This window comes from Erythranthe guttata, chromosome 11 (genome assembly GCF_056151865.1).
Source record: "Erythranthe guttata isolate IM_541 chromosome 11, IM_541, whole genome shotgun sequence".
Lineage (NCBI taxonomy): Eukaryota > Viridiplantae > Streptophyta > Magnoliopsida > Lamiales > Phrymaceae > Erythranthe > Erythranthe guttata.
The window spans coordinates 16,596,123-16,609,777 of record NC_142543.1 but is presented as its reverse complement, the minus strand read 5'-3'; the positions used below and the strand labels follow the sequence as shown (position 1 = coordinate 16,609,777).

The 13,655-nt window shown below is 32.2% G+C and overlaps 3 protein-coding genes across 3 annotated transcripts; all 3 read left to right on the top strand.

The window, feature by feature from the left end:
- The first annotated feature begins 911 nt into the window (after positions 1-911).
- Positions 912-3,185, top strand: LOC105959262 (putative mannan endo-1,4-beta-mannosidase 9). Its single transcript, XM_012983326.2, has 5 exons — positions 912-1,290; positions 1,751-1,945; positions 2,088-2,210; positions 2,378-2,580; positions 2,696-3,185. Exons 1-5 carry the CDS (start codon positions 961-963, stop codon positions 3,057-3,059), a joined length of 1,215 nt encoding a protein of 404 aa, XP_012838780.2. The 5' UTR covers positions 912-960; the 3' UTR covers positions 3,060-3,185.
- Positions 3,186-6,167: 2,982 nt separating this feature from the next.
- Positions 6,168-8,197, top strand: LOC105959434 (putative mannan endo-1,4-beta-mannosidase 9). Its single transcript, XM_088825671.1, has 5 exons — positions 6,168-6,743; positions 6,827-7,021; positions 7,188-7,310; positions 7,393-7,598; positions 7,688-8,197. The coding sequence occupies exons 1-5, from the start codon at positions 6,417-6,419 to the stop codon at positions 8,040-8,042; spliced, it is 1,206 nt and encodes a 401-aa protein (XP_088681797.1). The 5' UTR covers positions 6,168-6,416; the 3' UTR covers positions 8,043-8,197.
- A 1,448-nt stretch (positions 8,198-9,645) lies between these two features.
- On the top strand, positions 9,646-13,235 carry LOC148767102 (ADP-ribosylation factor-like protein 8c). Its single transcript, XM_088825494.1, has 6 exons — positions 9,646-9,831; positions 11,298-11,379; positions 11,542-11,574; positions 11,681-11,802; positions 12,727-12,888; positions 12,988-13,235. Exons 1-6 carry the CDS (start codon positions 9,701-9,703, stop codon positions 13,103-13,105), a joined length of 648 nt encoding a protein of 215 aa, XP_088681620.1. The 5' UTR covers positions 9,646-9,700; the 3' UTR covers positions 13,106-13,235.
- The last annotated feature ends 420 nt before the right edge of the window (positions 13,236-13,655 follow it).

The window sequence follows — 13,655 nt, the reverse complement described above, 5'->3', positions numbered from 1 at the left end:
GTGTCCATGACTGCCTTAACAGACGAACTAACAGTAAATTGACGGAAACGACCAAAATTATTAAATTATTGAAACATAGGGGACCAAATATGTTTTTTGTGTGAATATGGGGGACCAAATGTGAAATTGGTGCTAACCTGAGAGATGAAAACTGTAATTTTCTCAATGTTCTATCATTGTACAGAAATTTCAAATTTGTTCTTGTTGATTTGTTTTTTCTTTTTACATAATACCATAATAAAAGATTATTGGGGGGAATTTAGATGAAAAATAAAAATTAAAAAAATATTCGTTGGGAATATTGGATAAACACAGTAACAAATTTCAATCCCATCGTAAGTAAAAGCTTTAATCCTAATGGATCTGCTAAGCTCTCATTTGGTTGGTAAAATAATTAATGTAAAGGTTCAATGCAATAATATGTCATTGATATGAATATAATTATATAACCATATATAATAAATGTAAAGGTTTAATATAAAGATATGTCAAAGTACACTTGATATGAATATAATGGTTAAATTGCTTTTTGCACCATATAATATATGAGCATTTATGCAAAAAAATGAAAAAAAAAAATAAAAAAAAATCGATATTTGAATTCATCCTCCCAAAGTTTATTTTGTGATTTGAGGACAGTAAAATCTAACTAGCACCATTTTCAAGAATCGACATTTATTTTACGGTTCAATTAAATATTACACCACGTGAATTATTAAATGCTGCGCCACGTGAAATACACGAACGTAACAAAAATCTCTCAAAATTCGATTTGCACTATGATTGAACCAAAACTATAAAAAAAAAACAGTTTTGTACTATGAACTGTCAACCCCATGCTTGTGATTACTTGTGATTCTTGACTACCAATTTGCCCCTATAAATACATTAGAGGGCTAGAACACAAATACACAAACAAAATACATTTGAGAATTAAATATTCAATCAATTGTTCCAAAAATGTTGGGGAAGAGTTTGGCTATTTGTTTTGTTTTTGCAGCCCTTTTGATGGCTTATCACTGCGAGGCTGAGGTGGCGCGTGATGATAATTTTATTGGGACAAGGGGCAGCCAGTTTGTAATGAACGGGAGGCCATTTTATTTTAATGGCTTCAATTCTTATTGGTTGATGTATATGGCTTCTGACCCGTCGACTAGAGATAAGGTGACAGACACTTTCGCTCAAGCTTCTGAGTATGGAATGAATTTGGCGAGAACTTGGGCTTTTAGTGATGGTGGCTATAGAGCCCTTCAAACGTCTCCAGGCTCGTATAATGAAGATATGTTTAAGGTACGCAGGTGGATCGATCCTAAGATTTTGAATTTTAATCCCGTCTCCTTGTACATTATTTAAATGTTGTTCGTCTATGATGCATTTCCTTTTTACATCGCCTTTTGTAAACTAATAAAAAGCTTAATGACCTACTACGATAGATATATAATTTCAAAACATGTCAAAAATATTTTAGAATATGTGCAAAATAGATTGTTTTTCTAAGATTTGATAAGATTTTTTCGATTTAGATTAAAAATATGATTAAATTGGTTGTACGAATATATATATATATATATTCGCCAAAATCGCCATTAAAATGTAACCAAGGAGTTATCTCCATATGTGGAGTTATATATAAGTAAAAATTTCCTTTTCAAATTTTATTAAAATAAAACAAAACAGGTGTTCGATCTGATCGATTACACATAATGGTTGCAATAAATTTAATAATTAATTGTATTGTTTACTTTTTCAGGGTTTGGATTTCGTTGTGGCTGAAGCCAAGAAACATGGAATTTATTTGTTATTGACTCTGGTCAACAATTGGGAAGGCTTTGGAGGGAAAAGACAATATGTTCAATGGGCTAAGGATAAAGGCCATTACTTGAACAATGATGATGACTTCTTCACTAATTCAATTGTCAAACAATACTATAAAAATCACGTTAAGGTATGTCCAACTTATATTTTAATATTTTTAATATACATAAATATCATTATAAGGGAAATTTATCATTTTTATTCCAAGCGAATATGTTGGAAAGATCATTCATTATAAGTCCCTTAATTTCATAATTGAATTTTGAGTGTAGGCTGTACTAACAAGATTCAACTCAATAACTGAAGTGGCGTACAAAGATGACCCCACCATATTTGCATGGGAGCTTATAAATGAACCTCGTTGCCAATCTGATCTTTCCGGAAAATCTATTCAAGTCTCTCTCTCTCTCTCTCTCTCTCTCTCTCTCTCTCTCTCTCTCTCTCTCTCTCTCTCTCTCTCTCTCTCTCTCTCTCTCTCTCTCTCTCTCTCTCTCTCTCTCTCTCTCTCTCTCTCTCTCTCTCTCTCTCTCTCTCTATCAACTAATTTTTGATCAATCTTTAGGATTGGGTGATAGAAATGTCAGCTTATGTAAAATCAATTGACACCAAACATCTAGTGGAAGTTGGCATGGAAGGATTTTATGGTGAGTCAATGCCCGAAAAGAAACAAAATAATCCTGGTTATGAAGTTGGAACTGATTTCATCGCCAATAATCTTGTCCATCATATTGACTTCACAACAATTCATCTATACCCCGACCAATGGTATATTCGATATTCACACACAAAACATACATTTATATGTACATATACACACACAAGAATACACATACTTTATTAACAATTCCATTGATCTTTGTCATTTTCCTTGAATATATAGGGTTCCTGGTTCAAACGACGAGGTACAAGCTGAATTTGTGCACAAGTGGATCCAAACACACATAGACGACTCCAAATCGGTGATTGGAAAGCCAATAATGGTGACTGAGTTTGGCAAATCTTCAAGATCATCGGGTTACAATGTGGAAGCAAGGGACAACTACTTTAGCAACATATTCAACAGTGTTTATAGTTGTGCAAGAACCGGTGGTCCGTGTGGAGGTGCACTATTTTGGCAAGTGATGGCTCAAGGAATGGGAGATTGGAGTGATGGCTATGAAGTTGTTTTGGAACAAAGCCCTTCCACTATTGGTGTCATCTCTCAGCAGTCTCGTCAAATCTCTTCTCTTAATCAAATTAATTAGTTATGTGATTAGTTAATTACCATTGTTTGGCCTAATAATAATGATAATTGGCCTCATTTTTAGAACTCAATCCAATGTCTAATGGCATTTATTATATTGCAAGAATAAAAATCCCGTTTTAGTATATATATCATTTTGAATCTTCAAATCAAATGTAGGTAGAGTATTGCAATCTTTCATGCTTACATTCTCAAGTTGATTATTATCTTGATATTACAAATATTATTGATTATCAAAAGACTTTGTATGATCAAACTCTATTAAGGCGGGGGGCGTGGGCCCCCTTAATTTTTTTTACTAATATATATATATGTATATATAATTTATTACCTTGTATTGTAAAACAATTTGATACACAGAAAATAAAATTACTGATTTTCAATTGAAAAAAATAAATAAAAATAATAGATGAGTCTAATAAGTTGGATAAGAAAGTTACAAATCGTGGCTTGGAAACCAGAGACGAGTCCACGGTTGGGCAAGGGTGGAGTAAAGCCAACTTTCAATTGAATAAACACACTATATCATACTTATATATTAATTAGTGCACGCAATTTTTATTGTTTAATCTACTCAAAATCCAAATTAATTCAGAAAGTCCTAAAATGGTTGTTTTTTTTTAAATCTTCTGCCTTTATTAAACCCCTCTTGCGTGCAAAGGAGAATAAAATAGCTATTGAGTTTCACATTATAAATAATCAAAGAAATTGTTAATTTTGAAACAAATTCCCTTAATACAGGAGGTTTAATTTTGATCATATATGTTAGGCTTAAAGAGAAACTGTTAACAGCTAACTACTAACTGTTATATATTTCCCTATTGCCAAGTTGTAAATCCATTTTTGCATCACCGGACAACAATTTATAGTTGTTGCTTTTTCTTTCCTTATGCTCTCCAAAAAAGATTTTCTTTATGGACCCCACTAAATTTCTCGTTTGACGCATGCTTTATCTTTCCTTATTCTATCGATTGTTTGCTAAGAACTCGTCGAGCGTACATTGTTAACATAACTAGCCGAGGTTGAACTCATGTATTTTCATTCGATAAGTTATGACAATTGCCTCGAGGTCAAACTCAATAGAAAAAAATCAGGCAGTCAAGTTCGATTCGCGAAATCGTTCGAGCTGGTATCTGGACTTGGTTGCTTATCAGACCAAGTTTATCAAACTACACAACTTTGAAAGATCAACGTTTTTAAACCGAACATGTGTTGGACTCGACTAGATTCGTTTCCCGCAACCATAAAAATTAAGAATCAAAGTGAAGGGATAAATAATAGAATGCAAATTACAAGGACATAATTTGTTACTCCATTCGTTTCTAAATATGTGTCGTATTTCGCATTTGATCAAAACTTAAAAACTCAATAAATATGTCTTGATTCTAGAAAAATATATATTGTTAGACAAAAATGCCCTTGTTTGTTAATTAATGCAGATAATAGTATTGGAGGGTTAATAAGGACTGGATTGAAAAAAACAAGTAATTAATGCATTATTTGTATTCCAAATTAGTGACATATAATATTAAATAAATTTTTTTTTAAAATAAGATATTATGGAATAAATAGAGTATTTCAAAGTTGGTGCATATTGTTTAATGAAATTTCTCTTATTTGAAAAAGAAAAAAAAAAAAAAAAAAAAAGGGAGTTAATGTGCATTTTGAGTGGGTTGACTGTTGACTGTTGGGCTGTTGGCCCATTAATTATTTGGTACTCTAAAACGTTTTTAAATTTCTCTATTTAAATCACCAATCAATTTGATAACTGAACCGTCTCCGAGTTACACAGAGTTACAAATAGTGAAAGTAACATAAACAAAAACTATAACTCAAGAATAGATTAATTAACATGGCTTCTTCTTTCATTGCTCTTAACGGTTATTTCTATCCTACACCCGGTGAAAGTTACATCGGGTGATTTTTTACCGTTGATATAAACACACCAATGTGGATGTGTGTGTTTTTTGTGTATACGAATGGTAAAGATCTACCCAGTGTATTTCACCCGGTGTAGGATCTCAAAATCCCTCTTTAACATATATGGAACTTTATTTTCTATTCAAAATGACAACTTGCATTATTGTACTGTAAATAAAAATCAATATTAATTTATAAATATTTGAGATTGTATAATATTTAAAATGTTGGAGGATATTAATTTTCTTTATTAAATTTTAAATTCAATATTTTATATAGCTTTAACATAAAATTCGTATATCAAGTTGCTTTTAACAAAAAATAAAATGAAAATTGTCTCTATAAATCGGTTGAAATTGGTCTCCCTAAAATTTAACATAGGGCGGGAAAAGGTACTCATCAAATCGGGTTGAAATTGGTCTCCCTAAAATTTAACCTATTTTGCACAATATTTTGTAAGTTTAACTAGAAAATTGCGGAGTATATGCTATGTAACATGGACACGGAAATGTCGATACGGGGAAATGGGAAAACAGACATAGGAAAACGACATGTCTAGAAGTTGGGATATGAGAACTTGGGGGAAACGTGTAAATATTAAAAGTATAGGGGTATATTTATAAATATACTAAATAAACATTTATAAAATTATATATATATTTCGAACAATTATATTCAAAATAAATATTATTATCATCTATCAATTTGAAATTGATCATTAAATTATATAAATAATTAGGGAATCAACAAACATATTTGGAAATTTGCTATTTAAATACGTTTCTAACTTTTCAAAAATTACAAAATAGCCCATAAAGTGTTTGGCAGGTGTCCTCGACTCTGGGACACGAAATGCGTTCGAAATGCGGATACTTTAAGAAATTGAAGTTTCTGTGTTGCATTAAACATATGTAATGACTAATGTGAAGGAAGTTAATAGTTCAAATTTACAACCAAGATTGAAATCCATACATATATGGAAGCATAATTTAAAACAAATAAATATCAAGACAGGAATATAGAAAATAAAAATTAAAGAAGGAAACCGAAATCGAACTCCAAAATCACATTATAGATTTGAATCGACAAAACGTGGGAAGCCGTTTAATTCCTCTTTCATGCATCTTAACTTTTTTCCCATAACATATTCACAAAATCATTCAAACCAAAATCTTTTCATATGGTACATAAAATCATCATAACTTGAAATAATGTTACACCAAAGTAGAAATCAGTTTCGTACTACCAACACTCACCAAAAGCAAAATTAACCCATTCCCATTATTTAATTTTATTTTATTAATATGTGCAATTAAAATCTACCCCCCCATACTTTCTTGTGATTCTTCACTATACATCAATCCCACCCCTATATATACATACATGTATATATAAAAACACCAAGAACACACACACACACACATACACACACACAAAGATGTTGGGAAAGAGTGTTGCTATGAGTTTTATTTTGGCTGCCGTTTTGGTGGCTTGCGGCGGTGAGGCGAGGGTGGCGCGTGAGAGCTTTGTCGGGACAAGGGGGACTCAATTTGTGGTGAATGGGAGGCCATTTTATTTCAACGGCTTCAATTCGTATTGGTTGATGTATATGGCTTCGGACCCGTTGACTAAGGAAAAGGTGACGGAGACTTTTGCACAGGCTTCTGAGTATGGAATGAATTTGGCGAGGACTTGGGCTTTTAGCGATGGTGGCAATAGACCCCTTCAGAAATCCCCGGGCTTGTATAACGAGGATATGTTTAAGGTAATTGATGGAAGGAAAAAAATACGCACGTTGATTTTTAGTTGTTGCACTAAATAATTAATTGCGGTTTGGTCCTTTTTTAGGGCCTCGATTTCGTGGTGTCGGAAGCTAAGAAGCATGGGATTTATTTGATATTGAGCTTGGTGAACAATTGGGAAGGTTATGGAGGAAAAAAGCAATATGTGCAATGGGCTAGGGATCAAGGCCAAAACTTGAACAATGAGGATGATTTCTTCACTAATCCTATTGTCAAAGGATACTATAAAAATTACGTCAAGGTACTTATAACTTGTAATAACTAATGTTTTAAATGTATTTGGAAGAAAGAATACTCATTAATTACAATGTAAATTACAATACTAATTTTTCTTTTATGAATCAATAGAAAATATATTATTGTTAAAGTCTCGTTATAATTTTCTTTCGTTGATTATGGGATGACAGGCTGTGCTAACAAGAGTCAACTCAATAACTGGAGTGGCGTACAAAGATGAACCCACCATATTTGCATGGGAGCTCATGAACGAGCCTCGTTGCCAGTCTGACCTCTCCGGAAAATCTATTCAAGTATGTATCTCACTCAACTATGCCATAATACATTTGAGATTATATAATTAATGAATCCATTAATTCATTATCAATTCATTAGGATTGGGTTGCAGAAATGTCAACTTATGTAAAATCTATTGACGCGAATCATCTTTTGGAAGTCGGACTGGAAGGATTTTATGGAGAGTTTGTGCCCGGAAAGAAACAAAATAATCCTGGTGGTATTGAAGTTGGTACTGATTTCATCTCCAACAATCGTATCCTCCAAATAGACTTCACAACAATTCATATATACCCTGACCAGTGGTATATATTTCATTGCATTATTCATTCATAAAAGCGCGCGCACACACATATATTGTTTTATTACATCATATGTTGCGTTGCATTTGTAGGATCCTTGGCTCAAACGACGAGATTCAAGCTGAATTTGTTGATAAATGGATCCAAACACACATAGATGATTCTAAGTCCATCATTGGTAAGCCATTTATGGTTACTGAATTCGGTAAATCTTCGAAATTATCAGGTTACAATATTGGAGCAAGGGACAAATATTTTGGCAAGATATTCGACCGTGTTTATAGTTGTGCAAGAAGCGATGGCCCATGTGGTGGTGCACTATTTTGGCAAGTGATGGCTCTAGGAATGGAAAATTGGAGTGATGGTTATGAAGTTGTCTTGGAACAAAGTCCTTCCACTGTGGGTGTCATCTCTCAACAATCGCGTCGAATCTCTTCGCTTAACTAATTAAATTAATTAGCTAACTCGGCTGATTATTCACATTAATGTTTGTTTGACCTAATAAAATTACTTATGGTTATAGTAGTCAAATTCAATGTAATAGCGTTGAATTGCAGCAATAAGAGAAATTAATCGGTATATGTATTTAGTGTTCAAGCATACTCACTACACTTAAAATGAATATATATAAAAAATAAAATATAAATAATGATATTTAAAAAAACTGAGCTTAAGGTAGTGTTTGCAAAAGCTTATGTAAAAGCATAATTTAGTGATTGTGAATTAAGTTGTTAAGGAATTAAGTGCTTATTTCTAAAAGTTGGGAGTTTTTGCAAATTAGCTAGAAAATCAACTAAAATAGGAAAAATAGGTACATGGGTGCTTTTAAAATTATAGCTTAAAACAACTTATTTTAAGAGAAGCAAAAATAAAAACTTGTTTTACAAACACCGCCTAAGTTGAACTGGATCGGATAATTTAAAAACGTGGTTCGATTTACTCGTGTTGTTCCAAATTTAAGTGTCTTTTAAATTCATGTACACATGTTAAGAAAGCTAACAAATGTATTCTCATTGTAGAAAAAATATATATAGACTAAAATGTACCAACATTCTATATATGGCGTTTACTTAATTTATTTGAGAGAATTAATATTTTGAAATAACTTATTAGTAAGGGTTAAATAAAAAAACACTCCTTACTATGAACTTTGTATCATATACCCTCTTACTACACATAAATATAAAAACTCCCCTCACATTACATTATTTTCCAAAATATGACGAAAATACCCCTACTCAAGCGCGTGCAAGCGCGCGCGCGCGCACACACACACACACACACACACACACATATATATATATATATATATATATATATATATATATATATATATATATATATATATATATATATATATATAGTTTTGAGCCATTTGGCACTATATATTTTACCATTTTCAGTCAATTTTACGTGAAATTTTTTGGCATTTATATTTTTTTTCTCCAAAACATCTGATTGTTTAGATTTTTTTAATTTTCTGAATAAAACCTTTCATTTTTGTCATTTTTTAATTTTCTTCCGGTAGTTCAAACATCTTTACAATGACGAAAAAAATAAACTACCGGAAGACATTTAAGAAAAAAAAATGATGAAATTCAAAATGATAAAAATACGAGGTTTTATTTAGAATTTTTTTTAAGTAATTAAATGTTTTGGAGAAAAAAATAAAAATATCAAAATTTCCCAAGTAAAATTGACCGAAAATGTTAAAAAATATAGTGGAAAATGGCTCAAAAAACCCCTTATATTTATAGGCTTAGCAGGGGTATTTTCATCAGATTTAAAAAAAATATATATCAATAGGGGAATTTTTGTATTTATATGTAGTACAAGGGGTATTTGATACAAATTTCATAGTACATGCTGTTTTTGTATTTGACCCTATTAGTAATAAGAGCAAAATTTTGGAAAAAAATGATTAATTCATTTATTATTTAAATTCTGAAATGACAACTAAAAAAATATATACAAATAGAAAAAAAAAAAAAAAAAAAAAAAGGCTAAAAACGCCTTTAAGAAACAAAAATCGCATCTTGAATTTCAGTCGGTGAAGTTTTGTACTATGTTTCGCGTGTCTTCTGAGAATTCAAAGAGGTGTAGTAATGCAACCAAACCCCACCATTAAAATCATTTCTTCAATCTATATCCCAACTTTTTTTTTTTTAATTTATTTATCACCTCAAAAATTCTTGAATATGGGGTTGTGGGATTCTCTCCTCAACTGGCTCCGCAGGTATATATTTCTTCTCTTTCTCCTTTTTTTTTATGTAATGAATTTTCATTTCACTTGTTGTCTGTTTTACTACACACTATTTTCTTGAATTTATTTTGGATATTTCTTTATTGATTTCCCTGTTTGTGGGTTCATGGTGTTTTTCGTATTTCTGTTGATGTCTTCGACAAGCTTGACCAGACAACTGTTGGCAAGGGGATTTGAACCTGAGTTAATTGATTAATTGACACAGGCTCACTTGCTGCATCCCTTGTTGGGTGCTATTTACATGTACAATGGTACAATGAATTCGAAGGATGTCGAGAAATAATCGGAATTTTTTTTTATATCTTTTTCCTATTAAAATAAAATTGAGCTTTAAATGAGGAAAATGCAAAATCGGGTTGAGCTCGACTTGGTTGCTTTTGAAGTTTAGATAAGCGAATTTATACAAAATGGAATCCGTACTATTGGCAATTGATGTGTGACAATGGCTTATCTTACGATTCCGAGACGAGATTATTTGTAATTTAGTGGAATTAAGTTGGTATGTAGATTTCATATTGTCTAATAGCTGACAAACTCGAATCGTTACTTAATAGTTAATATAATAGAACGAGAGTGTGTAAACAAGACTTTCGATTTTATTATAACGTTCTTTAGAAAAGATTTAACATTGATTCGGTGCTCTGATTTCAAGATCTCCTAACGATCGATTATTTTCCCTTTCTATGAATGATTTGGACAAGAACACAAAATCAAGAATCTTGCTAGTGTTTCTTGATCTTATCACTGACCTAGTTATTGAGTGTTTCGGGTAAAATTCGTAAAAATCCATTTGTTGCCTATGAAATGTAATATCCTCTATTAATGTTATTTTAGAAACTACCTATAGGAAAAAATGCATTTTTTTTTAATTAATGTTATTTAAAAAAAAAAAAACCGTTTTACGAACGGTTTGAAATGTTCAATCTAATTGGAGCGCCGAGCACTACTCTGAAAACTGAATGTTCAAAATTGAAGAAAACATTACTCGATGAATTGCTGCAACTTGTGAAACTAAGTTTATTATTGAGACGACTATTTTTATAGTAGGTCAACAGAAACGTCTGGTTACAGTTTTCTTGATTTCGGATGATTTGGCCTGTCTCATATTTCAACCTTATCCCACAAAATGTGCTCTAGAATTAACGTATGGTTTCTTGTCTGAGTATTAAGAAAATAGCGTGGATAAACAATTATCGAGCAGCTGCCAAGTCAGAAATGTATCTTTTTCCGGCTTTATCTAAAATGGATTTTAACTAAGGGAGGCGCATCTCTATTATACCCAGGAGTCAGTTATGATTGGATTCTGTTAAATGGTAGTGAACCGCCATGATAAGCATTTTTATATAATAAAAGATAAAAACACCTTTTTTTCTTCGATATATTAATGTAATGACTATACATTTTAAAGCTGCTTATTTTTGACGGTTGTTCCGCGGCAGCTTATTTTTCAAGCAGGAAATGGAACTGTCTCTCGTCGGTCTTCAAAATGCAGGGAAGACCTCACTTGTTAACGTCGTTGCTGTGAGTCTCTCTCTCTCTCTCTCTCTCTCTCTCTCTCTCTCTCTCTCTCTCTCTCTCTCTCTCTCTCTCTCTCTCACACACACACACACACACACACACACACACAAACACAGACACGCGTTTATGTTTTCACGATTCTTATCGATATTGTTTTTTCATCAGACAGGAGGATATAGTGAAGATATGATTCCAACTGTAGGTATCTTTTTTTTTTTATTCCTTAAATACATATAATACGACCGTAGTTCTTGTAATAACTTTTCTTAAAAGGGAACACCTTCGTTTGTGATCTTGGTAACAGGTGGGATTTAATATGCGTAAAGTGACAAAAGGAAATGTGACCATAAAGCTTTGGGATTTGGGAGGTCAACGGAGATTCCGATCCATGTGGGAGCGTTATTGCCGCGGCGTCACCGCCATACTGTAATCATACTACTTTTATTAATTCTTCATCGTTTCTTTTTTTATTTCGTTTGGCTTTTGCTTGCAATATATCTTTTATTCCTCTCGTAACTAAACAAAACTATATTAGGTCGTATTTTTTTTTTCGGCTTTTGCTGTTTCTATTAAATAGTTGGGTAAATTACGGCCACCCCTGAGGTAATGTCAATTTACGAAAAAACCCTTTTCCCCTCAACTATGAATCTTTTTACACGTCCGTCCATCCTTATGGTGTCAAATTCAACAGAATCTTCTTGATTCCGTGGAATATTCTATAGTTTGTACTCGTTTTGTGTAAAAATGCAGTTTTTGATGCACAACAATCTGATATTTACAAGCTACGAGACACATCATATAATCATCTTGTTTCAAAATGTGGAGCTCAAATACGATAAAAGGGGTACAAACTGGAGAATATTCCACATAATCTAGAATATTCCACTGAATTTGACACCGGAAGGGTGGAAGCGTAGGAAAATTCATAGCTGAGGGGTGGTTGTAAACTTGTAATTACCCAAACAAGAAGGATTTTTTCGTAATTTGACTTTACCTAAGGGGGTGGCCGTAATTACCCTAAATAGTTTCACAGTATACATAAATGTATCACATGCTATTAAGTAGTTTCATTTGGTTTTTTCACGGTTTATTGCATTCAACACCCTTGTGTTTACTCTAATTGTTAAAATAACCATCGTGTTATTAATATTAGCAAAAAACCTCCCTATAATGCAATTTATTTTAGCAAACTACCCCCTAAAGCACTATAGGTTTTTTTTTGCTAATATTAATAACACAAGGACTTCTTCAGTAATTCGATATAACACAGGGGTACTGAACGCAATAAACTATATTTTTATTTATTTATTAAGAATTGGAATTAAAATATAACTCAATGCATTGAAACAGATACGTTGTTGATGCTGCTGATAGGGACAGCGTCCCAATTACTCGAAGTGAATTGCATGATTTATTGAAGAAGCCTTCGTTAGTTGGAATTCCTTTACTCGTTTTAGGAAACAAAATCGACAAGTCGGAAGCTCTTTCAAAGCAATCGCTCGTTGATCAGCTGTAAGAATTAAACGCACTCGATAATAATCTTTTTTTTTTTTTATTCTTAAATTATTAATTGCAATTGAGTTTCGATTTTTCGTTTTTGTTTTGTTGCAGGGATCTGAATTCAATCACCGATAGGGAAGTGTGCTGTTATATGATCTCTTGCAAGGAGTCGGTGAACATTGATGCCGTCATGGATTGGCTTATTAAACACTCGAAAACGGTAAAATGAATCGAAACTACATCCTTGTATTTGTTTGCAGGTAAATTAAGGTAGTTTGACTTTGTACTTGTTTTTATCTATTTATTTATATATATAATGTTTCATGAAATCATTGCAATATATATATATTTTATTTTTATTTTTTGTGTCGATCAATTTCGTTTTTATTGAGGGTTGAAGATGTTAATAATAGGTATATCATTTATTCAATCTGCCATTATGATCATAACATGTGAATATTTTTCCTTGTTATCTATTTGTTCTTCTAGATGCTTATTAATTTCCCGATGTGCATTGTGCATTTATGGATAGGGGTGGTAAACGAGCCGAGCTGAGCCGACTCGTGAGCTCGATGAGTCGGCTCAAAAAAAGTTCAAACTCGGACTCACTTTTTTTGGCTCAAGCTCGAGCTTTCTGACAAGCCGAGCTCAAGCCAGTTTTTAGTTGTTCATGAGCTCACGAGCTAGCTCGCGAACCTTATTTATTATTAAATTTTCTTATGTATTATTTTTTATTTAAATAATGTATAATAATATAAAATATTATAGAAATAAATAAA